The following is a 26,949-nucleotide window of genomic DNA, read 5'->3' on the forward strand; positions in this document are numbered from 1 at the left end:
AATGGATATAATATCCTTCCTCACTTGCCCTCTGTTTTAGGATCCTGAATCTGGTGACCCGCCAAGGAGTGACATGGGCGAACACACTTGGGTCAGTGGGTGAGTGCCTGTCATTTCCCACCAGTGGATTGACACAGATGTCCTTTCAGCAGTGCCACACATTGGTATACTGTTATTGTCTCAATAGAAACAAAAAACAATGTGACATTAATTCACCTGTATGCTTGTCCTCAGTTCTGTTGTAGAGTGTGTTTGGGGTGGCCATCGCGAAGACCTGAGGAGCAGAGGATGACATCATCACGGTTGTTGCCGGGACCATGACAGGCATGCTGTACAAGTCCACAGGTCAGTAGAGGATCTGAGATCATATGATGTTGAAATCAAAACAGGATAACTTTTCCTCACCTCATGTCTCCTCACCTACACAAGGAAACAGAGGTGGAGCCTAGGTAGCCTTTTCAACTCACTCAGTCATCCCGTATACAGGTTGAAAATGGCAGATTTTGTCATTGATTAGCACCTAAATTGGAACGCAGTGGCTGTACAGTAACATTCTATACATGACGTCAGAGTTCAGGTTCCCCACTTAAGGCTGTATGGGTTTTGACTTGACGTCCGTTATAAACTTGAGCACCACGCGCGACAAAAAGATGCCACCATCCCTCCCGCTAATGGGGCTACTTTTGCACATTTGTTGTCGTCTGAGTGAGGGAAATCCTGTAAATCGAGAGGAATCGTTGTTTTGTGAAAGATGAGACGTTGAGGATTATAATGAATACTGCTGTGATGTCATACAGTCAAACCACACACCCGTGAGTCCAAATGTGCACTTCACATTTCCGTATGTGAAAACTCATGTCAAATCAAATGTTCAATTCATCACATGCTTCGTAAATAACAGGTGTGGACTAACAGTGAAATGCTTACTTACAGGCCCTTCCCAACAATGCAGGGAAAGAAAATGGAGAAATAAAAGAAAGGTAAAACACTCAATAATAAAAGTAATAATAGGTACACAAGGAGTAACAATAACTTGGCTATATATACTATATATACAAAATAATATGGACACCCCTTCAAATTAGTTGCTGACAGGTGTATAAAATCGTGCACACAGCCATGCAATCTCCAAAGACAAACATTGACAGTAGACTGGCCTTACTGAAGAGCTCAGTGACATTGAACATGGCACCGTCATAGGATGCAACCTTTCCAACAAGTAAGTATATAACATTTCTGCCCTCTGCTAGAGCTGCCCTCGTCAACTGTAAGTGCTGTTATTGTGAAGCAGAAACGTCTAGGACCATGTAGCGTGTAAAGATTGTCTGTCATCCGTTGCAACACTCACTACCGAGTTTCAAACTCCCTTTCCTGTTTCAGCATGACAATGCCCCCGTGCACAAAGCGAGGTCAATACAGAAATGGTTTGTCGAGATCGGTGTGGGAAAACTTGAATGGCTTGCATAGAGCCCTGACCTCAAACCCATCAAACACCTTTGGGATGAATTGGAACGCAGACTGCGAGTCAGGCCGAGTAGGCCAACATCAGTGCCCGACCTCAGTAATGCTCTTGTGGCTGAATGGAAGCAAGTCTTGCAGCAATGTTACAACATCTAGTGGCAAGCCTTCCTAGAACAGTGGAGGTTGTTATAGCAGCAAACTCCATATTAATGCCCATGATTTTGGAATGAGATGTTTGACGAGCAGTTGTCCACATACTTTTGTTAATGTAGTGTAACAGTTCCTTGTTGATATGCAGGGGTATGAGGTAGAAGCTGTTTAGGGTTCTGTTGGTTCCATACTCGACGTATCGGTACTGCTTGCCGAGCGGTAGCAGAGAGAACAGTCTACGACTTTGGTGGCTGGAGTCTTTGAAAATGTTTAGGACCTTCCTCTGACACTGCCTGGTATAGAAGTCCTGGATGGCAGGGAGCTCAGACCCAGTGATGTTCTGGATTACCCTCTGTAGCGCCTTGCAATCAAATGCCAAGCAATTGCCATACCAAGTGGTGATGCAGCCAGTCAAGATGCTCTCAATGGTGCAGCTGTAGAACTTTTTGAGGATCTGAGGGCCCATGCCAAATCTTTTCAGCCTCCTGAGGGGGAGGTGGCATTGTTGTGCCCTCTTCATGTCTGTGTTGGTGTCTTTTGACCGTGATAGCTCCTTAGGGGTATAGAAACTTGAAGCTCTCGACCTGCTCCACTTCAGCCCTGTGGATGTGAATGGGGGTGTGCTTGGCCCTCCATTTCCTGTAGTCCACGATCAGCTCCTTTGTCTTGGTGACGTTGAGGGAGAGGTTGTTGTCCTGGCACCACACTGCCAGGTCTCTGTCCTCCTCCCTATAGGCTGTCTCATCATCGTCAATGATCAAGCCTACCACCTACCACCGGTAAACTTAATATTTGTGTTATTATTTGTTTATTTGTCAGGGACCATGTATAACATGCCATTGCACCAGATTTCTCTACATAGCAAATTGCCATCTGCAGTTTGGGCAGAAAACAATCAACATCAATACATCAATACAATACTACAATATAACACACTATTAAAATCTATCTATCTACAGTATCTATCTATCAAAATATGAAAAATGGACAATATAATGCTAATATTACATCAGAGTTTAAATGTCCCTTGGTCTTACAGTATCTGACTTCTTAAGAGTCAGAATGTCTTAATGTTCACATGACTGGTTTGCCTTAAGCTACTTTTTCCCAGTTTGCCTTGAAGCTAGCAAAGGTACTGCACTCTCTGACACTGGTTGTGTTTTTCCATAGTCTTGACGCACCGACTGAAAAAGCTGTCTGGCCAAATTTGGTGGACCCTAAAACTGAAATGAGAAGGCTCCTCTAATTGAAGCTCTTGTTGTCCTGGTATTGTCCATTCAATATGTAACAAATTGAGGTGGTTGGGAAAGGTCATGAGTGATCTTAATCAGCAGAGAAGTGTCGGCAAGGCATAAGAACCTGTCAATGCTCAGTAGGTTGTATTTCTTATTGATATTGCAGTGGTGAAAGGTGTTTGATTTTTGTCCAGCACATTCAGAGTTTGTTTCTAGAGCTTTTGAAGTGGTTTGCTGTGATACTAGCTCGTGACCAGGTTGTGACACAGTACGAGAGATGGGACAAAATCATTGAATGCATATACAGTTTGTTAAATCTGTTGACATTTGGTTTCTGATAAATAAAACATTTACCAGGTTGCGTTTTGCCGTTCCATATACTTTTTATATATTTTTTAAGGAAAGGTTAGAGTAAATAATTATCACTAAAGTATTTAAAATTCCTATGTATTTAAAATGTGACACCACGTTGGAGTCATGCGCGGCTACACAGTCATGGGTGAACAGAGAGTACAGGAGGGGACTAGGCATGCACCACTGAGAGGCCCCCGTGTTGAGGGTCAGTGTGGTGGATGTGTTGTTGCCTACCCTCAACATCTGGGGCATCCCATCAGGAAGTCCAGGATCCAGTTGCAGATGGAGGTGTTCAGTCCCAGGTTCCTTAGCTTAGTGATAAGCTTGGAGGGCACTATGGTGTTGAATGCTAAGTTATAGTCAATGAACAGCATTCTCACATACGGTGCATTCGGAAAGTATTCAGACCCCTTGACTTTTTCCACATTTTGTTACATTACAGCCTTAATCTAAAATGGATTTAATTGTTTTTTTCCCTCATCAATCTACACACAATACCCCATGATGAAAAAGCAAAACAGGGTTTTAGAAATATTTACGAATGTCTAATTTTAAAAAAATCACATTTACATAAGTATTCAGACCCTTTACTCGGTACTTTGTTGAAGCACCTTTGGCAGCGATTGCAGCCACGAGTGTTCTTGGGTATGACGCTACAAGCTTGGCACACCTGTATTTGGGGAGTTTCTCCCATTCTTCTCTGCAGATCCTCTCAAGCTCTGTCAGGTTGGATGGGGAGCGTTGCTGCACAGCTATTTTCAGGTCTCTCCAGAGTTGTTCGATCAATTTCAAGTCCGGGCTCTGACTGGGCCACTCAAGGACATTTAGATACTCCTGCGTTGTTTTGGCTGTGTGCTTAGGGTCATTTCCCTGTTGAAAGGTGAACCTTTGCCCAGTCTGAGGTCCTGAGTGCTTTGGAGCAGGTTTTCATCAAGGATCTCTCTGTACTTTCCTCTGTTCATATTTCCCTCGATCCTGACTAATCTCCCAGTCCCTGCAGCTGAAAAACATCCCCCACAGCATGATGCTGCCATCACCATGCTTCACCGTAGGGATGGTGCCAGGTTTCCCCCAGACATGACGCTTGGCATTCAGGCCAAAGAGTTCAACCTTGGTTTCATCAGACCAGCGAATCTTGTTTCTCATGGTGTGAGAGTCCTTTAGGTGCCTTTTGGCAAACTCCAAGCGGGCTGTCATGTGCCTTTTACTGAGGAGTGGCTTCCGTCTGGCCACTCTACCATAAAGGCCTGATTGGTGGGGTGCTGCAGAGATGGTTGTCCTTCCGGAAGTTTCTCATTTCATTTCCCATTTCCACAGAGGAACTCTAGAGCTCTGTCAGAGTGACCATCGGGTTTTTGGTCACCTCCCTGACCAAAGCGCTTTTCCCCCAATTGCTCAGTTTGTCTGGGCGGCCAGCTCTAGTCTTGGTGGTTAGAAACTACTTCCATTTAAGAATGATGGAGGCCACTGTGTTCTTGGGGACCTTCAATGTGGCATAGGGGGATTTCTTAGAAGCAGCTGGGTTAGTGTCCCGCTTCCTGAATGCGGCAGCTCTTGCCTTTAACTCAGTGTGGATGTTGCCTGTAATCCATGGCATCTAGTTGGGATATGTACATACGGTCACTGTGGGGACGACTTCATCAATGCACTTATTAATGAAGCTGGTGACTGATGTGGTAAACTCCTCAATGCCATTGGATGAGTCCCAAGTGAAATTCTTATGTTTCTAGCAGTATCCATGTTTATGATTGCTATGTTTGATCCACAGTTACCAGGATGACATGTATGGGATGTCCTTAAAAGAATGAGGCTATGTTTGTCGTATTATGAAGAAAAATTTGCTGCCGAAACACGCACTCATGATTCCATTCTAAATTACAATCTGTTTATCTGAAGTTCTTTTTGAAAACCTAAGGCCTTGATCACACCGACAGCATCCTTGCGCAAAATAGTACGCAGCATCATCTGGATATGTGTGCAACAAAAGTTCAACGTTCACCTTCTGCTACTATTTATGTCAAGCCGTCTACGTGTACAGATTGACGCATTCATACAATATAAATCCTTCGTACGTAAGACACAGAACACACTGCAACTGCCTCTGCAAAGCAAAGCTGCAAGGCAAACCCAGCGTTCGATTGGAAATGGATGTACTTCTGGTGTACCCAAAATGCATTGGCGCTGTCGGTGTGATCGAGGCGTAACAATGTAAGATCATATTTTATAACTCAGCTAGCCATGTTGGCAATAGAATACGCTTTCAAATGATGCCCACCTGACGCAGATTGCGATTAATGAATATCAATGAATATGCATATGTTGTTACCGAATGTATCCAGAGTATTTTCAGTTATTGGCAAATGCTGTGAAAAGTACAGAAATGTAAAATGAACAAAAATCAACAGTGTAACGTTTGGATTCAGTCTTGTGTCAGGTAAACTGTTGTGTCCTCATCTTTTGGTGTGATAATTTCCCCCATAATCTCCAAAGTGTTCTTATTAAATGTGCTACTATGGTCATGCATATGCTTTTTATAGTTCTTCTGTTAGGAACATTTCAATTTGGCCCTATCCAAATAGGCCCATTTTTACACGTGTAAAGGGGTTAGCATGGCAACAAAATCATAATTATGGCTAAACCCCACCCATTTCTAAAATGTATCAAATTAAAATGGGATTTTAAACCTAACCTTAACCACACTGCTAAACGTATGCCTAACCCTTACCTTAAATAGACCAAAGAGCAAATGTTTGACTTTGTGGCTTTGGAATCTGAATTTGTGGCTGTGTTATCTAGTGGAAATGCATAGCCCTGGCACTCATTTCACTTCCTTTTTACATTTCAGGTCAATTGTGAAGAAAAAAAACCCCTGTACTCATACAGTAGAACTAGTGACTCACATTGGAAATGTGCAAAGGTCAGGGCTTCGTAAAACAAACAAAAAACATTTACGTGCTGGTAATGAACATAATAGTCAGACAACCGTGTTAGTGTTTTGAGTATGGAAATACATTGTCAGCTGCAGTAAAAGTGATCTCTGGCACTTGTAATTAAACATAAACACTTCTATATTTTTCCCCTAGCGTGCTCTATTTAGAGGAAGCTAAAGGAAAATACCCATCTAGGACTTTCTGGTGTGGTCGACCAAGACAACCTGATGCTTTATGTCGGTTTTTTACCAGCTTCCCATTTTTCTTGATTGGATTCCACTTAAAATTCCACTGCTCATGTGATTGAGAGAGGTCATTGCAGACACCACTTTCTGGTTAGACTGGTTCAGTTTGTCTGAAGGGACACTAGGCCTTAATTACCAGCTGTTGTTAAATGGACAGTATCTACACAGGGCACCTCTGCTGCCAACATAAATTTTCCGAGCATGCACTGCTCCGGATTCAATAAGGGGAAGTTCTTAAAAATCTGGCACTGGCCTACACTCCTATATCACTGGGAGGAGGAGGGGGTACGATATCAAATCAAATCAAATCAAATTTTATTTGTCACATACACATGGTTAGCAGATGTTAATGTGAGTGTAGCGAAATGCTTGTGCTTCTAGTTCCGACAATGCAGTAATAAAAAGCAAGTAATCTAACTAACAATTCCCAAAAAAAACTACTGTCTTATACACAGTGTAAGGGGATAAAGAATATGTACATAAGGATATATGAATGAGTGATGGTACAGAGCAGCATAGGCAAGATACAGTAGATGATATCGAGTACAGTATATACATATGAGATAAGTATGTAAACCAAGTGGCATAGTTAAAGTGGCTAGTGATACATGTATTACATAAGGATGCAGTCGATGATATAGAGTACAGTATCAACGTATGCATATGAGATGAACAATGTAGGGTAAGTAACATTATATAAGGTAGCATTGTTTAAAGTGGCTAGTGATATATTTACATCATTTCCCATCAATTCCCATGATTAAAGTGGCTGGAGTAGAGTCAGTGTCATTGATAGTGTGTTGGCAGTAGCCACTCAATGTTAGTGGTGGCTGTTTAACAGTCTGATGGCCTTGAGATAGAAGCTGTTTTTCAGTCTCTCGGTCCCAGCTTTGATGCACCTGTACTGACCTCGCCTTCTGGATGACAGCGGGGTGAACAGGCAGTGGCTCGGGTGGTTGATGTCCTTGATTATCTTTATGGCCTTCCTGTAGCATCGGGTGGTGTAGGTGTCCTGGAGGGCAGGTAGTTTGCCCCTGGTGATGCGTTGTGCAGACCTCACTACCCTCTGGAGAGCCTTACGGTTGAGGGCGGTGCAGTTGCCATACCAGGCGGTGATACAGCCCGCCAGGATGCTCTCGATTGTGCATCTGTAGAAGTTTGTGAGTGCTTTTGGTGACAAGCCGAATTTCTTCAGCCTCCTGAGGTTGAAGAGGCGCTGCTGCGCCTTCCTCACGATGCTGTCTGTGTGAGTGGACCAATTCAGTTTGTCTGTGATGTGTATGCCGAGGAACTTAAAACTTGCTACCCTCTCCACTACTGTTCCATCGATGTGGATAGGGGGTGTTCCCTCTGCTGTTTCCTGAAGTCCACAATCATCTCCTTAGTTTTGTTGACGTTGAGTGTGAGGTTATTTTCCTGACACCACACTCCGAGGGCCCTCACCTCCTCCCTGTAGGCCGTCTCGTCGTTGTTGGTAATCAAGCCTACCACTGTTGTGTCGTCCGCAAACTTGATGATTGAGTTGGAGGCGTGCATGGCCACGCAGTCGTGGGTGAACAGGGAGTACAGGAGAGGGCTCAGAACGCACCCTTGTGGGGCCCCAGTGTTGAGGATCAGCGGGGAGGAGGGAGTTAAGGACACCTTCCCTTTTCCAGATGTTGTTGCCTACCCTCACCACCTGGGGGCGGCCCGTCAGGAAGTCCAGTACCCAGTTGCACAGGGCGGGGTCGAGACCCAGGGTCTCGAGCTTGATGACGAGCTTGGAGGGTACTATGGTGTTGAATGCCGAGCTGTAGTCGATGAACAGCATTCTCACATAGGTATTCCTCTTGTCCAGATGGGTTAGGCAGTGTGCAGTGTGCAGTGTGGTTGAGATTGCATCGTCTGTGGACCTATTTGGGCGGTAAGCAAATTGGAGTGGGTCAAGGGTGTCAGGTAGGGTGGAGGTGATATGGTCCTTGACTAGTCTCTCAAAGCACTTCATGATGACGGATGTGAGTGCTACGGGGCGGTAGTCGTTTAGCTCAGTTACCTTAGCTTTCTTGGGAACAGGAACAATGGTGGCCCTCTTGAAGCATGTGGGAACAGCTGACCACACTGCTAAACGTATGCCTAACCCTAACCTTAAATAGACCAAAGAGCAAATGTTTGACTTTGTGGCTTTGGAATCTGACTTTGTGGCTTTGGAATCTGAATTTGTGGCTGTGTTATCTAGTGGAAATCCATAGCCCTGGCACTCATTTCACTTCCTTTTTACATTTCAGGTCAATTGTGAAGAAAAAAATCATACACTCTTGCCTATATTCTCTCCGTCTCTGTTAAAGCCTTGCTGATCACCCCTTAGAGTCAGATGTCAATCTAAGACCATGTTCAGAATATCTGGCTCACTGAGGTGTTAAATGCCTATGATTGCACTCGTCCAATGTGTCCAGTGGACCTGAATTCGAATGAAGAAGTGACTGTTGTTTTCAGTTCTGGTTTGTCTTGTCTGGACCAGAGTCATGTCTTTCTATCTATTGCTCTAATCTTGCTTGACCAGTGAGAACACTCAGATGGAATCTGATCGATATAATAAGATTTATGGAGTCGGAGAGATTACGACATATTTGGGATGAGAGCTGTGCATGTGTCTTGGTGAAGGTTTGTGTCTGTGTTCCCTCACACATACCTAATGTGTGCATTTGCCTGACTTGCTTAAACATCACCAAACCTTTCATGTAAACGTGTGGTCATGCAGCTAATTTTTTTTCAGTGTCCCATTCATTAGGGAAGTAGGACAAACATAGCTAGGTGGACTTTTTGGCCCCTGTGTTATTTCGTTCTGTGGCAACTGACAACCAACCTGCATAGTTGTAACGTTATCCTATTGTGCTGATGCATGAGTCTGCCTCACATTCAACTTGGTTTCAGACTAGTGGTTCATTGGGAAGTCTCTTAATAGTAGTGGTAGTGATTCACAGTGTCATATGTGGGATATGAATAACAATCCTGACACACAATGAAAAACAAGTTATAATTGTATGCCCAAACCAATTCCATAGCACTGTAACGAAAGGATTTGAATTCTTCAAGAAGCAAAATATATATTTCCCGGTGCTATGGAAATTGTCCAGAAGCAGTCGTTCAATCCACTGTGTGTTTTGACAATGACAGCATGTTTCGCATTGTCCTTGAATTGACATCCGTGCTCTGCTCCCATGGGCTGCGCTTGTATGGACCCTACAGGTTTGGGTAAGTGGGGTGTTTAGTATTTCAAGCTGTCTCTCTCTCCCTCCCTGCCATGGTGACATAGCACCTATACTGCCACATAAACACTTATCTTGGGGCTGCTGGTAGTGGGTGTGGGCCCTGTGACTGCAGGAGGAGAGAACTTTATCAGTCTTATCTCCTGCTGCTGAATGGGGCCAGGGACAGGCAACCATGCTGCTACTCCAACTGCTACTCCCCTCTCACGCTCTGAAGACTGTTGGAGATGTTTGCCACTGTGTGCCCATAGCAATGGCTTCTCATTAACATGCTTTGCCATTCAAACCTGATTCCTGCACTAATCTGATCCGATGTACTTTCCTATGTATCTGTGTGAAATCATGCTTAGTGCTGATGAGCACCTCATCATGATAGCGACGGTTCCATTACTTAACCAGTACATATCCCACTGTTGTTGTTAGCTGTATGTACTTTCCAGTTTCCCAAGGTGTGTGTGACAATTCGCACAAACAAACTGGCCTTTTACTATGCCTTTGTCAATAGTCCGTGTTGAATGTAGACTGTGGAAACATACCTCATGTCCTCATCCTATTGTGTTTGTCTGTTTTTCCCCTGGTGGTGTGAGAGGGATGGTCAGCTGTCAGGTGTCTCTGTGGTACTAGAATTCCCCTGCCTGACTGCTGACATCTCTATTTTTGGTCACTGTTTGATATTGTTGGTTTGATATTGGTGTAGGCCGGTTAGGTCTGACTTATGTGTGATTGTGATATGACATATACACACTGTGTGTTTTATAGATGAAGTACGTGGGGCAGCGTGAGGGGGCCTGGCCGGCAGGTCTCTATGGTCTGTACAACAACAGGGACCAAACTTAAGTAAAACTGGAGCATGGACCAGTCAAAACATTTCCCCAAAATGTATCTTTATTCCTTTGTAGACATACAGTGCCTTCAGAAAGTATTCATACCCCTTGACATTTTCCACATTTTGTTTACAGCCCGAATTCAAAATATATTTAAATGTTTTTTTTCTTCTCACATATCTACACACAATACCACATAATGACAAAGTGAAAAACATCTTTTTTTTTTAAAGTTTAGCAAATGTAATGAAAATGAAATACAGAAATATCAAATTTACGTAAGTATTCACACCCCTGAATCTATACTTTGTAAAAACACCTTTGGCAGCGATTACAGATGTGGGTCTCTCTGGGTAAGTCTCTAAGTGCTTTCCACACCTGGATTGCGCAACATTTTTCAATGATTCTTTTCAACATTCTTCAAGCTCTGTCAAATTGTTTTTTGATCATTACTACAGAACCATTTTCAGGTCTTGCCATAGATTTAAGTCAAAACTAACTATGCCACTCAGGAACATTTTATTCCACTAGCTTTGCTGCATTCTCCTGACGTCATCAGAGTGTGCAGCTGAACACTGTATACTGGAAACACGATGTAGTTTTAGTTAAAATAACAATCTTTGTTAAACATAAATACCTAACTTGTTTTTGCATGAATTCACGAGACGCAGTTAGCTTTTATTTTTATTTTTTAAATGGTATGGTTGAGAGGGATGAGGCAAAAGGAAAATAAGTCTGGCTGCACAACTGATTGACAAATGTACTGCAAATTGAGATGTGACTAAACTGAATATAACTAGAAACTACACTATGAAACAAAGATAACTGACAAAGAATGATAGTTAACACCAAATACATTTTGGGGAAAAAGGCAAACTCAGCGCCATCATTCAATGAATCAAATGGCTCATTCATTACAAAACTGACTGATATTGGCAACTACTTTAATGATTTTCTCATAGGCAAGATTAAGTATGGGATGCCAGCAACAAACGCTGACACTACACATCCAAGTATATCTGACCAAATTATGAAAGACAAGAATTGTAATTTCAAATTCCATTTGTTGTCTATCAACAATGACAACCCACTGGAGTCTGACAACTTGGGAGGAAAATTACTGAGGACAATAGTGGACGATATTGCAATATCTTCAATTTAAGCCTACTCTGCTACCTAAAAATAGTAAAGCCCCCTTTCCTGGCTCAAATAGCCAACCAATTAGCATTTTACCAACCCTTAGGAAAGTTTTGAGATTTTTTTTTTTTTTTACCTGATACAATGCTATTTGACTTTCAGACTTTCAGCACACTTATAGGTAAGGACATTCAACAAACACAGCACTTACACAAATTACTGATGATTGGCTGATAGAAATAGATAATAGATTGTGGGGGCTGTTTTGTTAGACTTCAGTACAGCTTTTGACATTATCGATCATAGTCTGCTGCTGGAAAAATATCTGTTATGGCTTTACACCCCTTACTGTGGATAAAGAGTTACCTATTATGGTGGAAATTTGTAAGATTGTTATAATACTTTTATTGCATCAAATGGTTGTTTTATGCGACAGAATAGAGTATTCTTATAACTATCGTGTGTGTGTTTTACTGAGGATGGGCCTCTGGGAGATAACACTGACAGGAGATTTACGATGTCTTTTGGGTGATAAAACCTAGAGCATTCCAGAGCATGGGTTGTTTCTGTTCTATATGGTACAAGGGAGAGATGACCCCAGGGCCAGACCAATTTAGCTTGCACTTGCTAGCTAATTTGTCCTATTTAGCTAGCTTGCTGTTGCTCGCTAATTTGTCCTGGGATATAAACATTGAGTTGTTATTTTACCTGAAATGCACAAGGTCCTCTACTCCGCCAATTAACCCACAAATAAAACGGTTAACCAAATTGTTTCTAGCCATCTCTCTTCCAGGCTTTTTCTTCTCTTGACTTTATATTGCAATTGGCAACTTTCATAAATTAGGTGCATTACTGCCACTGACCTCGTTCGTCTTTCAGTCACCCACGTGGATATAACCAATGAGGAGATGACACGTGGGTACCTGCTTCTATAAACCAGTGTGGAGATGGGAGAGGCAAGACTTGCAGCGCGATCTGCGTCACAAATAGAACTGACTTCTATTTTAGCCCGTGGCAACACAGACGCTCGTTGGTGCGCGTGAGCAGTGTGGGTGCAATAATTGAATAACATGCATGTCTACATTTATTTTGCGACGCGAGCTGTGGTCATCCTGTTAGACAAGCTTTCATGGAAATGTGAAAAGGCGATGTTTCACTTTCTCTAATGTTGGGTCACTCTAGAATAAGTCACTAAATTTGAAGTTGAAAAAACATAATTTAGGGGGTTCTTTGCTGTTAAACAGTGGTGGGTCATTTTTGACACAACACAAAAGGTTAAGTGCCTTGCTCAAGGGCACATCAGATTTCTTTTTTTACTCACCCACCGCTCTTAACTGCTAGACTACCTACCCAGTAATATCTTACCAAGCCATCTTGTGATTTCACCTGACATGCCAAAGATAAAGATGTAAACAAGAGGAAAGAGGCTATTAAGTCGGTTCTGCTCATCACTACTGTAATCATATCTCAGAAGCAATATGATTTATTACTTTGATTGCTGTTTCAAAGGAGAACAAATGTCTCCCATGTTCTAGCTCAAAAGTTGAAAGTTGTTAAGTAATCAAGCCAAGTCTATTTTTGGCTAACGTCAGTCATCGGTAATCATGGGAAGACTGCTGCAACTGGTTTCATCTAATCCACAACTCGGGTGCAACAGCAGCAAATATTCTTGGCATCAGCACATTGCATAATTCTGCACTGTGCATTTCTCAAGACTAACAGCCTATGCTTGCAACTTGGTTTGGGCAATAAATGTTCAAATGCAACGAAAGGAGGAAGTCCAACCACAGCACTCAAGGTTTACTTGTTTTTATTAAGAGTTAATTATGGTACAGGTAGGACTCCAGAGAGCATAACACAAGTGATCATATGGATAGTTCTACTTTGTGGTACAAAGCATTTGCACAGGCACACCAGATGAACTGAAAAACCAAGTCCTAGTATCAAACACTAGAACCATTCATCGAGCACCATAGACAGGTTGGCTGATGTCAAGAAACTGATGTGCGCAACGATGTGTCCGGAAGCCGCACATTATGACTGAATGGTCAGATAGCTAGCAACAATGACAAAGCTGTCGTGTGGGGAATTGTAGGTGGCTCGTATCTTATTTATACCATTTATTGTTTTGATGTGTTTTGACTGATTTCATGTCAAAGCAAATATGGCTCAAATTCGCTAACTAACAAATGTAACTAAGTGCTCATTGTGCAAATGCATTTGGTTTTCAATAAACATTGAGACTAAATATAGTTTACATGTTGTCAACAATTTAAACCAACCCTGTTTGTTTTGACCCATAGTTGCGCACCCGTCGGTTTTGTTGCTAAACAACCAACCAGTCTATGGCGTTTCTCCTCTCCAACTCTCCTTCGCAAAGAGCCATGTACACATTTTGAAGAATCTTTGTTCTAAGCACTATGGTGAGACAGCTAAAGAGGTATTATGCAGAAAGACATCAAGTACATGTTCTTTTGGTGGGTACTAAAATTATTACGCGGTAGATGTTTTCTTCATTGGATTCAGCCAATCGAAAGTCGTATCAACGGAAACTCGATATTGGGCACAACGTTTTCAGCTGGCATCACTTGTAACATGAAAACACTTGCACGGCAGTGAAAATCTCAACACACAGGTGATATATAGGAGACAAGCCGACTCTGTTTTCACAATGTATCCGCTAAATACAATGAAGCAAACTTTAGGCACATAAACCAGAACTATAGAGTTATGTTAGTGCAATAAGGGTAGATGTATTGGCAATGCCTTTAGGTTTAGCTTGTAAGATCAGAAGAAGACATTTACAATGAAAAGAATGGCTTTGCTTACATTACTTGATACTCTTATTTGAGTATGGGGGTTAACCAAATACCCACAAGGCATAGTCACTACAAAGACCAGCCATTCATATTAGTGACATACACTTTACCACATGCCACAAAAACAAGCGTTCCTAAATTATGGTTGATTCAAATCTCTTATTTCTGTCGATTCAAATCTCTTATTTCTGTCGACCCAAACCTCCTGCCTCACATCATCCTCAAACTAAAGGAAAATAATGTTACATATTCATGTGAGCTGGTCCTTTCGGGACTAGTGATTCTCAGTCACACTGCAGATTCGCTTTAGAGCCCAAGGCTAGCACGGCAAGGTATTGACAACTCCACTGTGATTATTGAAGGCAAATTCACAGAATTCCATCAGACCTAAATGCACAGAACAATCAGATAATGGTAGTACCTCCAGTAACCCCAGTCTACTTCAGACTGGGGTTGGGAGGCATATCTCCATGACAACAAAGGAAAGGAAAAGAAAAAAAGCCCAGTCCCAGAAGAGAATTGGAGGAAAAGGCAAAGCAAGACATTGTGTGCGAGGATCAGCACACTACTGGATATACTTGTCACATCTGGAAAAGACAGGGAAAGAAAGTCCAATTAATCCAGGAACAAATAATGAACAAAATGGACCAAAATAATCCCATGTTGGTGTTCAGAGAAATACGACTGACTCTTTCAACATTTCTCAAATTTGGTCCTGGGGACCCTAAGGGGTGCAGCTCTTTTGTTTTTTTGCCCTAGCACTACACATCTGACTCAAATAATCATCAAGCATTGATTATTTGAATCAGCTTTGTAGTGCTACGGCAAAAAAACAAAAAGGTGCACCCCTTGGGGACGATTAAGAATCTTACCTGTATAGGGACCCTGTGTAGCCACTTCTCTTTGTCTCCACCGATTTTCATACAGGAAAATAGATCACATACTGTGGAAGGGGCAAGTCGCTCCTGAAATCAGACCAAAGAACACAGTATGATGGTCAGTGACCCAGCTTTTGCTTGAGGCTTAAAATGATTCACTGGTTGACAGATTACACACAACAAAAAGTATTACACGAGTTTGTCCTTTCAGTCCATGATCCATAACCTTACCTGAGCATTGGCCCTCTTGCGTAGAAGCCACTTGTCTTCCTCTGGTTCTGTGGTGTGTTGCTCCTTTGTCGTCTCCTGACTCGGTGTGGCAGCGGTGCTACTTTGTGTCTTCTCAGGTAAAACCCAGCACTCTGGCTGCAGTGGTTTGCTTAAAGGACTTTCTGACTTGGGGCCATTGAACTGGGAGCTGTGTTCCTCCATGCTGGCCTTTTCACCCTGGGAGGCTGGTGGAGACAACCAGGCTGAGAGGGATGACATGACTGGGGATGTGGAGCCCATGGTCTTACGAGGCTCGCTAGGGTAGAGCCAGGCCTCCAGGATGGCCTGAACCTTCTGTTCTTGCTCTTGATAGTCGAGGATGGACTGCTTGCTGGGGTTGTTCTTGTCCACAGAAACCCTGTTCTTGTCCCGACCCTCCTTCTTGAGGAGCCAGGCGCAGAGGGCTTCTTTGCCGCAGTTCTTGTCACACACACACTGAGAGTAGCTGGAGCAGGACTCGTTGGCTTTGCACGACTGCTGTACTGGAATAGCCTGCTGCAGCCAGATCTCCACAGAGCTGGGTGTGTTGGGGGTTTGGGGTTTGGTGGTGGCGGCGGGGGTGATGGCTGCTGAGGCTGGGAGGGTCTTCAGGCACAAGAGTTTGCCCAGGTTCTCAATCGCCACAGGCTTGGTGTGGGTCGCACAGCACGATCCGCAGTCAGATTTGAGCAGCCACTCGCTGGAGGAGAAGCCCTCCTGGAAAGGTTTGAAGATATGCTTCCACCTGTCAGGTTCAGATGCCTGGCAGCTCTTGCTGGTGGTTCCCTTGGCAACAGTTGCCGGGGTGATGAGCCAGTCGCTCAGTTCATCCTTCTTAGCCCGCTCTTCCTCCCCCTCCTCGTGGCCCACCTCTTCCCCCAGAGCCATGTCTAACTCAGACTCATCGATTTTCTCAATGGAGAAGGTTGAGCTGCTGCTGGTGCTACAGCTGGTTCTCTCTCTGACGGGAGGCTTCTTTTGTAGCCACATCTCCAGATCATTCAGCTGGCCCCAGGCCTTGAGGAAGTCAAAGGGGGCCATGGGGCAAGATGACTGGAGGACAGAGGAAAAAGAAAACAGTCCAGATGCTAAAATTAATCTGGGTGTAATCAGCCATGCAACTCGAAATGTCAACACTATTTTGACTTATTAACTTCAAATGGAATCCAAGTGGGTTTTCATGTGAAAATAGATGTGGTAAATGTAAATTAAAAGTTTGTCCTGTTTCTCGGCGCAGATTTGAGATAGACAAAAGGCCACAAAGAAGTTAATTTCCCATCATCTGCTCTCACCTGAACATCACTGCGGGTGATCAACCAATCCTGTAGGTTCTTACTCGACTGGTATCCAACTGGGGCGGTAGTCTCTGGACGGTTTCCAAGAGGTGCCGACTCCACCCTCTACAAACAAACAAAAAACGAGTGGGCATGTCAGTACAGTGTATTTCTGTGTGGGTGGGGACCCCGTGCAAGCAATCCAGAGTCACCACCGCTTTAGATGGAAAAGTGTCATCTGTGACATCATCAAGGTACAAACCTGTTTCTTAGCTGCGATTGGACAACCCTGCTGAAGCCATTGTCGCTCGCTGGCATTTGAGCTTTGAGAGGAGATATTCAGCACAGGGCCTCCTTCCACGTTCTGGGGAAGTGAAAGGGAAGTTATGAACAACAGTCTATCAATAGTGACAGCGGGAGATGTCAGGGTATTATGTAAGAAGCACTAATACATAACATGGATCGAGGAACTAGGCCACAAGGCAGTCAATCTAGGACAGCATTACCAGTAGAATCACTATGTTACCTCAAAACTCCAATCCCCAAGATTCCCCCCAGCATGTTGATAACATGCAATTCTACACCTCCACAAACATCAGAAAATGTTTTTCTAACACTCTTTCCTTGACTACAACTGATATTAAATATAAAAATGTACATGTTAAAAACCTAGGAAATATACCTTTAGTAAACTTAAACCGTGTGTTCATTTCTGCTTGTAGCTCCCAGTGGGTCACGTACCTGGGTGGCAATGGTGCCAAAGGAGGTGATGGCCTGGCGCAGGGAACGAGTGTCAGCCTGGAAGCTCATCTCAGGGGTTTCCTCAGGAGTCAGGTTCAGAGAAGATAACCTGAACACAGAGACATTTTAGTAGTCCACCCAAAATTCACCCCACACATCTCGTCATCCTCTACTAACCCATTCCAAGCTTCAGGTTCTAACCTGTGACTAAGTCTAACTGACAACGAGAGGTATTATGGAAGCAAATGCAGAAAGGCTGAAATGATCGCTCAAGTCTTAAGCGGACTCCCAAACCACATTCGATCCAAGACAGAGGCCATTGTGCCGTCTCGTACTTTTCCATGCAGCCGGTGAGCTGGTTGGCCAGGTCGTTGCTGTTGAAGTTTTCCAGCTGATGGATGAGAATGTCAAACTGGCCTCGGAGCTGTGGGCAAAAGAGAGGGGGAGAGAAAAGGAGAAGGTCAGACCTGGCGCCATTAACACGAAGGGGTGGTCACTGAAGTAAGAAACAAAAATTAAGTTGATCTTCAGAAGTTTCTGAGCAGACACTGTGCAGTGCAGAGACTCCTGAAATGAGTCTGCAGATACCTGGGTTAATGCTCACCAAGTGAAGCTGATGTAGCTGTGCCTGCAGAGCCTCTCCCTTTAGCTGCTGCACAAGGTCAATCTGCTCCAGCAGCCACACCTCACGGGAACGCATAGACTCCAGGTGTCTGCTGATACAGGTCTGAAGCTGGGACTTCACCTGTAAACACAAGAGAAATGAGCAAAACAGTAAAAAATATAATAATCTGCATACGAGAATCTGTACACACACAAATACGAACACTGCTGTCAAGCCATTGCCCTGAGATCTGATACAGAACACTCAAGGGCTGAGTAGCTTCCTTAATCTCCTGCTGCTGACACTAAGCAAGGTCAGATGCCCAGACAGGTCAGCACACTGACCTAGACACCCATCTGCAATCTGCTCCAAGCACAAGGGCAATAACATCAGGTTCTACCTATTCCTCTGCTAGTTAGTCAGAAAAAGGTTGAATGATTCTCTTAAGACGCAGTGAGAAGTGAGCTGCTGCAGTAGTGGATGCTCTGCTGTCGGTGTACTCTCAGACTGCAATGACCAGCCTCTCCCCCTGCTGCTGCCTTATATATTAAAAAAAAAAAGGCAGGTCTGGGGAACTCTATCCCATAGTCATGTTTCAATTATTGGTCTCTCCGGTTCCCCTTCTCACCCTCATAACATGAGCCACATACTAATCATTAACTGTGGCCACGACAGGAGGACAAAGACCCATTTTAACAACACAGCTAACATATCAGGGCTTAGCCTGTCTGCCACAGTTATGACATACAATAAAGCCATGGCTCACTTTGTGGAATACTAATGATCACCGTGCCAAGGGTATCTGTCTTCCTGAGGCCCGGGGTGACTAACCATGGTGCTTGTCCTAAATCCTTGAAAACTACTTTGTTTAGAGCATAGAGCCCATTGAACACTCAAGGGCTGAGTAGCTTCTTTAATGTAGCTTCTTTCTTCTCCTGCTGCTGACACTAAGCAAGGTCAGATGCACAGACAGGTCAGCACACTGACCTATACACCCATCTGCAATCTGCTCCAAGCACAAGGGCAATAACATCAGGTTCTACCTATCCAGAGCACAAAGACTGACCCAGTGGGGGTTCCTCCTGAGCCACTAGAACTGTGTCATTCCTGGGTGGGGCCAACGGTTGTATAAGAGAGTCTTCTGACTCACCTCTCTGGAGTTATCCTTGAGCTGGACCTCAGCCCTCGTCACCCCGCCGATGGCCTCCTCCAGCTGACAGCGGGCCTGCACACACTGCCTGAGGGTGGCCTTCTCTCGCTCCTCCACAGTAAACATTCTGCAGAGGCACAGTTGTTACAGGGTTAGCCTTTGAGACATAGTATGTTACTTTGACAGAACAGCATTTCTTTGGGTTTTCTTTCCAGACTTAAATCTTCCCTTTGTTCAGTGAACCACTGTCTGCTTTCGGGAATCAACTGTAAGCCGAATAGGGGGTTGCGCTTGAACAATCACCAAAATAATTGGCTATGCACTGGTAAAGTGAGTGCTTCCCCTAGTCTAAATTTTACGTGGAATGGAAATATGTTACTGTCAGCACTGAGGTTAAATTTCTGTTCCCTTTTGCTGTGAAACCGCCACATCAACTCTCGCTTTCCTGCTCTCTCTCTCCGCTTTCACTTCTGCTTTACAGCTCTTAACACAAACAGAGAGAATTTGGGGGAAAGTAAGTATCAGATTTAAGAAATTAAACAAGGTGCATACTACCATTACAGTAGACTAATTGTCACCGTGACCACCACCAGATTCATGATCAGGATCCAGGCTCCACGGGGAGATCCTACTATACTGAGTGCTGTATACTGTTAATCACTAGCATGTGTGGAGACTATTGAAAATTGTTCATTTTAGCAAGGGCATTAAGTTGGAAGGCATGTTTAGGCTAGGCTATTAGTTCTGAATTGGTCTCATAGCTTCTTGTTGACTCAGCCCAACACCAGCTTTGAGATATCTCACATAATATCCCTCACTCTGTCATTATTGAGCCCACAAAACCGCATCCTAAAACGTTTGCTCAATCACTGTCATAGCCATTGTGCTGGGTTTTTGACAGATTAGTTTAATTTAGGATATCGGTTCCCAAGTATTCCCACATCGTATCTCAATGTAAACAAGGCACGATTAATTTATTGTTATTTTCAAATACAAATCTCTTTTTGGATATAATTATAATAATTTGTACACTACAAATGGACAACTATGTTCCAGCCCCCCCAAACATGCATTCGCTTCGACAAAAATCGTCCCACCAGTGAATCGAGTTTCCTACCTCTGGCCTTGACTTTAATCGGCGAATATAGAGCGTTTAACAAACAATCCTTTGCAATGATCTCTTGCAACAAAGTAACGTTAACTGATACAAATAGAAGTTTTCGAGGCGTTTTTTGTTAGAGTAAAAGTAAGCCCTCGCCAGGCATGGTTTTTACTATTTATTTGATCATTATAGGACAAGACGTGTCAGTGTTGCTCATCGTAAAAGAGTACAGTCTTTGACAATTAACCGGTTGGTCAATACATTTATGCGGGTTTAAAAGGTCATGTAACGTTAACTCCGGTAAAAAATAAAAAAAATAAACGTTTTTTTTGTTTTAAATGGAGGCGCTTGTCTCGACGAGGATGGCCATGTGAGAACATAGCGTATTCTTGAAAAACAGCCGTACAACGTCAACCACGAACTCCTAAGGTTATAGCTACCTTGTGTTGCTGGGTCTCCAGTGATATCTCTCCGTTTAAACCCTTTGGTGTAGCTCCCTTGTTGTTGGCGTTCATATGCCATTTATTTATCAAGCCACGAACCAAGGCTGGTTGCTACGTCATAGGTTGTTTCCGTCAGAGAGTGCGCAGAGCAAAACCCTTTTATTATATTTCTATGGAACAACCAGCGTCAGTTTCGCATTCAACGCGTACACCACCACTAGTAGGAAGAGAAGGGCCCCTCAAAAGGGGGTTAAAGACAGACAAGCGAATACTTTTCAGCTTTTGTCACACACACAACCAAAAAAATGCACAAGCCCAAGGCGCGAAGAACACACGAATGATTTTCCATGTTGGAAATACACTTCAAGTTACCAGTGCCAGCCACCACCAGAAAGGCGAAGAGTTAAACACTCACTAATTCATATGATTGGAAAAAATGCACAAATATAACAGCTACTTATTTTCCCCATAGTGATTACGATTCGGTGTTTTATAGTGATACAAATCAAATTGTATTGGTCACATGCAGATGTTATTGCGAGTGTAGCGAAATCCTGATCCTGGGGGTCTCGAAGGGGTACACATTTTTATTTTTGCCCTAGCACTACACATCTAATTCCACTAATCGACTCATTAAACATTTGATTGGTTGAATCTGGTGTTAGGGCAAAAATAATGGAATCAAATTGTATTTGTCACATAACGTTACGTGTGTAGCAGATGATATTGCGGTTGTGGCGAAATGTTCACCCTCAGGACTAGGCGAAACACTTCCTGGGTGGAGGTAGGGATCCCACATAACGCCGAACACGATCGATTATCACCAGCATGTTATCTATAGATATCTAGTATACTTAAACAAATGCAATCTCTTGGCTGTTTCATGCAGCTTGCCCGCTCAATGAAGTCGAAAGACGTTAAGTTACTCGCTAGCATTATTGTAGCACTAACTTCACTTTAGCTAATTTGTGTGCTTAAAGGTCGTTAGCTAAAAAAGCTAACAGAGTTAGACAGCTGCCGTTGTTTCAGACCTTAGTAGCTAAATGTTTACATGCCACCGGCAGCACCTACCTTTTCCCCTTGTACTGCACTTTTGACTTAGAAGACATCGATGTAACTAGCTCGGTGGTTTTAAAAAATATAATGAACCCCGGCAAAGTCAACTGCTCCTCTTTTCACCAGGAAAAACCTAATCAAGTATATAAACCCTGGATTGCAAATGTATTGGCTATAGTGGGGATTTGAAGCCACCGGTCGGCCATATTGGCACTTCCAAATAGGAGCATCCTCCATAGGAATTAATCGAATTCTACAGTATTTCAATGAAATGTTAAGGACAAAATTACAAATAAGTATTTTGTTGTAGTGGGGACAGTAACATTACAAAAAAATACAAATGAAAATGATTTTATGTTTAGCTCACAATATAATGTAAATGTAAGAATAAACGTGTCAAAAATGAATGTAGACATTAATAAATGCCTTTCTATTTGCTTCTAAAATGTTTTACAATGGAGGTGTGCCAAGATTCTGCCTGTTCTACCAGTCACATTCTGTTAAAAGGTCCCCAAAGCACACACATCCCTGGGTCGCTCGTCTTTTCAGTTCGCTGCAGCTAGCGACTGGAACGGGCTGCAAACACTCAAACTGGACCGTTTTATCTCAATCTCTTCATTCAAAGACTCAATCATGGAAACTCTTACTGACAGTTTTGCGTGATGTATTGTCTCTACCTTCTTACCCTTTGTGCTGTTGTCTATGCCCAATAATGTTTGTACCATGGTGTGTTGTCATGTGTTGCTGCCTTGCAATGTTGTTGTCTTATAGGTCTCTCTTTATGTAGTTGTGTCCTATATTTATGTTTTTAAATTTTTGTCCCAGCCCCCTTCTCCGCAGAAGGTATTTTGCCTTTTGGTACGCTGCCATTGTAAATAAGAATTTGTTCTTAACTGGTTTGCCTAGTTAAATAAAAATAAAAATATGGCTCCGCGGTGGATTCAATACAGCGTCCCCGTTAGTCATCCAGGGTTTATACATATCGTTGGTAAAACCAGACAGGAAGAGGCAAAGCGAGAGGATTTACTCCACCCACAATATTTTTGTATGTAGATCTTGGAGTTGTGCGTTCCCACAGACTATTAGACGCTGTATTGCTGCCTTTCTCAAATCGGAGTGCGAATTATACATAAATATTTTAATAGCTTCACACCTGTAGGTGCAGGCTGGTGGAATAGAGAAACAACAACCGCTTCCTTGCTAGTTCGCGCTGCCTGTCATTTGAGGCCAAAATTGTTACAAGCGAAAATGTGGTCACAAACAACTCAGCCAGCTCACAGAGAATTGCCCTCACCATACCACCTGCAATATAAGAGGACATGCTTAAGTCTACCTCCCCACATTCCTCACGCTTCCTTTCTGGGTGTTTCCCCAGTAACAATAACCCACAATGACCCAACCTCAGCCTTCCTTTCCATCCCCAGATAAATCAAATCAAATCAAATTTTATTTGTCACATACACATGGTTAGCAGATGTTAATGCGAGTGTAGTGAAATGCTTGTGCTTCTAGTTCTGACAATGCAGTAATAATCCAACAAGTAATCTAACTAACAATTAAAAAAAAAAAAAACTACTGTTTTATACACAGTGTAAGGGGATAAAGAATATGTACATAAAGATATATGAATGAGTGATGATACAGAGCAGCTTAGGCAAGATACAGTAGATGGTATCGAGTACAGTATATACATATGAGATGAGTATGTAAACAAAGTGGCATAGTTAAAGTGGCTAGTGATACATGTATTACATAGGGATGCAGTAGATGATATAGAGTACAGTATATAGAGTACAGTATATACGTATACATATGAGATGAATAATGTAGAGTATGTAAACATTATATTAGGTAGCATTGTTTAAAGTGGCTAGTGATATATTTTACATAATTTCCCATTTCCCAGATACCTATGGACCCTAAGAATTATGGTGTGTCTTCCCTGCTCCGCCACTCCTGGGTCAACCCCTCTGCTACGATGCGCCTACCCCCGCCCAACAGGTGCACCATATCTACCTCCCTCTTCAGAGTTGCATTATCTGGTGCCTCATTTCCCCCTACCTAAAGTGCCATCAACAGCTATCCGGTTTGGACATGACTTTGACTTCCCTTCTCTCAGCTGAACCAGGCTAGCAGTAGAGTCTGAACATAAAATTACCCTTTTATGCCCCACTTCTTCCCCCCATCCCAATGCCCACACTCGTGCAAGCGTTTCAGCAAAGACAGAAGCTCCACCAGACAGCTGCATCCCAAACCCTGCTCTCCCACTGCCTCGGTCCCTTGACCCATCTGTGAAGATCTGCGAACAGAGACCCCACGCCCGCTGTAGATGCGCCTCAACCACCACAAGGCAGTCCTCAGCCCTTATTTCAAAATAAGAGTCCCTCGCTTTATCATGCCAAAATAAAATAAAAACATCGATTTCCTATTTTGTATATAATTCTAATAATTGATCACAGTTGTGGTGGTAAAAGGACTGCATCTTGCTCTAACTGTTGGTTTGAGTTAGGACTATCATGGTGGTGTCCATTAAAACACAGATGGTGGTTTGCAGTTCAAAGGGCTGATGCCCAGTTTATTACTTAAGTTGAATTGAAGATAATGACAAGATTGATGATGTAAGGATGGAGTGATTAAGTAGGAAACAAACAAAGAAACACATGGTAGTGATTTCATATAAACCATACGCAGATATACTAATACTCATGAATATCTAACATTAAAATAATTTTACAGTGAAGAAACTTAGGCAATAGGTTTAAACATGAGTAAAGGAAATGCATAAAGCAAACAAACAGCAAATGTTCTAAATCAAATGATAATCTAAATGAATAAATAAGAACAAACTTTATTGGTCCTAAACACATTCAAAATACACAAAGGAAAGGATTACAAGCAAAAAGGTGTTTTGTAACAAAACACTTGCAAATTGAAATGGTCAGGTCTACCACACTGTGTGACAGGTCTGGGTATTTAAAGGTGGTGAAGGAGCTGAGTCCTGTCTCTGTTGGAAGGGGGATTGGACAGGGGAGGGTGATAGCGTGAGGGGACTGTCGGTCAGGGTAGGGGTAATTCGACCACAATAATAAAGTACCACAGTATGAGTGATAATGCATGGTTATCAAAATGTCACGCCAGGCCTTGTCATGACTGTCCTGTGAGGATCCAGAGGGGTTGGATCAGCTTTGCAGTGGATGACAGCCCACACCCTGTTGTAAATCAAGGAGAGAACATCCCTCTCCAAATTCATACAGGAATGTGTCTTTGTTACAGACATTTTCCAGCCGAAAATCTAACACGTTCTAAAGCGAATACTGGAACAATATTTCTAACATAGAAAGTGGGGAATGGTCGAAGGCTATCTATAGAATAATATTGTCATTTTGGTTGTCATAAAATGTTAAAAAGGAAATACTGTAACTTGAAAGGTATATACACTACATTTACGAAGTTTCCATCCTCTACGTTGTGTATAAAATACGAAACATTAATGTTTTTGTTAAGAGAGGGATGTGATCTTAGAAACTATAAGAGAAAATTGTTTCTATAACTTTGTTCAAGTAGTCACCACCCCCCTGAGTGAGATCAGAGAGCATGTCAGCCTCACGAACTGCCCTCTTTTGAACAAACTGTATAAAACCATGGGTTAAGAATTTAAATTTCAGACCAGAGAGATGTGTAGCTGCAGCTCACGTCCAAAGTGGTTCGAATTCATTCTCAACACGAGGTAGAGATCTCCCAGACGTAATTTCCCAGACAATCACTGGTATGGATGATTAGCTGTTCTAAGTAAAGTATCTAGAAAAGCTAAATTAAGTGGGACCATTCTACTACTCTCTTCAAACCATCATATTTTACTACTCATCACCCCACTGGGAATCACAGGCTAGCCAGGTGTGTCAATCTTCAAAGACTCATCTTCCAGAGCGAATGGAAGAATAACAATAGAAGACGTGTGGGGAACCCTTTTGGACAATCAAAGCCTTACAAGCGTGCAGTGAAAAGACCCAACACCCTTTCCAAGGCCTGGCTCCGACAGAAATATGAAGAACCAAGACATTTACAGGTAAATACATTCATGATTCCTTACTCCAAATGGGCGGTGATTTGTGTGTAAAGTATATGATTACTGTGAGAGTAGTGTCTAAAATGTACCAACATTAAGTGTCTGTCTCTCTCTCCATCTCTTATGTAACAAGCTGCCATATTGTGTCAGTCCACTAGGGACCTGTTTCTATTGTATTAAGTGTGTATGTTTATCCCGTGTTACCATTTAGTTAGCGAGTAAACAAATAATTAAATGAATTTGTGTAGTACTGAATCATAAGTAAGGCTGTTTTTTTTGCAGATGCAGAAGGTTACGACTGTTCAGAATGATACAATTTGAGGTTATGATTAATATGTTGACTGTTTATGGATGTGATAGGTGAAGACCTTTAGAGTTTTTAATTCGTCCTAACCCGGACGACGCTGGGCCAATTGTGCGCCAACCTATGAGACTCCCAATCACTCTCTACCAGGGTCTGTAGTGACACCTCTAGCACCAAGATGCAGTGCCACTCAGGAGCAATGCATTCAGCAACAAGTGTTTGTGCCAGACAAGAGACTAACCTAGAGACAGCAGTCAGCATTTATTAAAGCATATCAGGAAATACTGTGCTGTATGTAGTCAACATGTAATTAATTATTAGTTTATGATTAAACCGTTTCAATCAAACAATCACTTTACTCACTGTTTTTGTGAGGGATAGTGTTCTTGTTGTTTCCTTTCGATAAACACCTGTCAAACAGATAGCCGCTTATGTAATTGTGCCATTTGAAGTATTTGGGTCGGGCAGGATCCTTCACAGCAGTGCTTGTCTTTTCCTGTCAGTGTTGGAAACTGTGGTAGACACAAAATGGACCATACTGTAGCTGCAGCCACCTCTTCCAGTTCAGCCTGGCCCAGCTCGTTTAGCTTAACCTCCGCCTCTTCCATAATGCACTCCAGGTGCTGGTACAGGTGGAAGGGGGGGGCAGCAGGTCTGTCTAGACCGTCTGCAGTGAAGCGTT

General features: G+C 42.9%; 1 protein-coding gene and 1 long non-coding RNA gene across 3 annotated transcripts; one reads left to right on the forward strand and one right to left on the reverse strand.

The window, feature by feature from the left end:
- On the forward strand, positions 1 to 26,176 carry LOC112253373. The gene is made up of 3 exons (XR_002953996.2): positions 1 to 99; positions 235 to 345; positions 23,804 to 26,176. It is a non-coding gene; the product is annotated as an uncharacterized LOC112253373 (long non-coding RNA).
- Positions 13,375 to 22,058, reverse strand: LOC112253356 (nuclear receptor coactivator 4). Of its 2 annotated transcripts, none has more exons than XM_024425347.2 (10): positions 21,913 to 22,058; positions 19,297 to 19,423; positions 18,147 to 18,287; positions 17,878 to 17,966; positions 17,543 to 17,651; positions 17,064 to 17,165; positions 16,820 to 16,927; positions 15,510 to 16,580; positions 15,273 to 15,365; positions 13,375 to 14,987 (listed from the first exon to the last, which is right to left on the reverse strand). In XM_024425347.2, the coding sequence occupies exons 1-10, from the start codon at positions 21,948 to 21,950 to the stop codon at positions 14,982 to 14,984; spliced, it is 1,884 nt and encodes a 627-aa protein (XP_024281115.1). In that variant the 5' UTR covers positions 21,951 to 22,058; the 3' UTR covers positions 13,375 to 14,981. The 2 variants fall into 2 exon arrangements, with proteins under 2 accessions (XP_024281115.1, XP_024281119.1); XM_024425351.2 differs by lacking the exon at positions 21,913 to 22,058 and adding an exon at positions 20,839 to 20,994.
- Positions 26,177 to 26,949: the final 773 nt, after the last annotated feature.

This window comes from Oncorhynchus tshawytscha, linkage group LG01 (genome assembly GCF_018296145.1).
Source record: "Oncorhynchus tshawytscha isolate Ot180627B linkage group LG01, Otsh_v2.0, whole genome shotgun sequence".
Classification (NCBI taxonomy): domain Eukaryota; kingdom Metazoa; phylum Chordata; class Actinopteri; order Salmoniformes; family Salmonidae; genus Oncorhynchus; species Oncorhynchus tshawytscha.

Bases quoted from the DNA above. Each gene is read 5' to 3' on its own strand.
- LOC112253356 (XM_024425347.2), bottom strand. From the start codon at position 21,950: ATGTCTTCTAAGTCAAAAGTGCAGTACAAGGGGAAAAG. The intron at 19,424-21,912 runs GTAGGTGCTGCC...GTGCCTCTGCAG, and splicing joins GTGCAGTACAAGGGGAAAAG to AATGTTTACTGTGGAGGAGC. The intron at 17,652-17,877 runs GTACGAGACGGC...CTCTGTGTTCAG, and splicing joins CTCACCGGCTGCATGGAAAA to GTTATCTTCTCTGAACCTGA.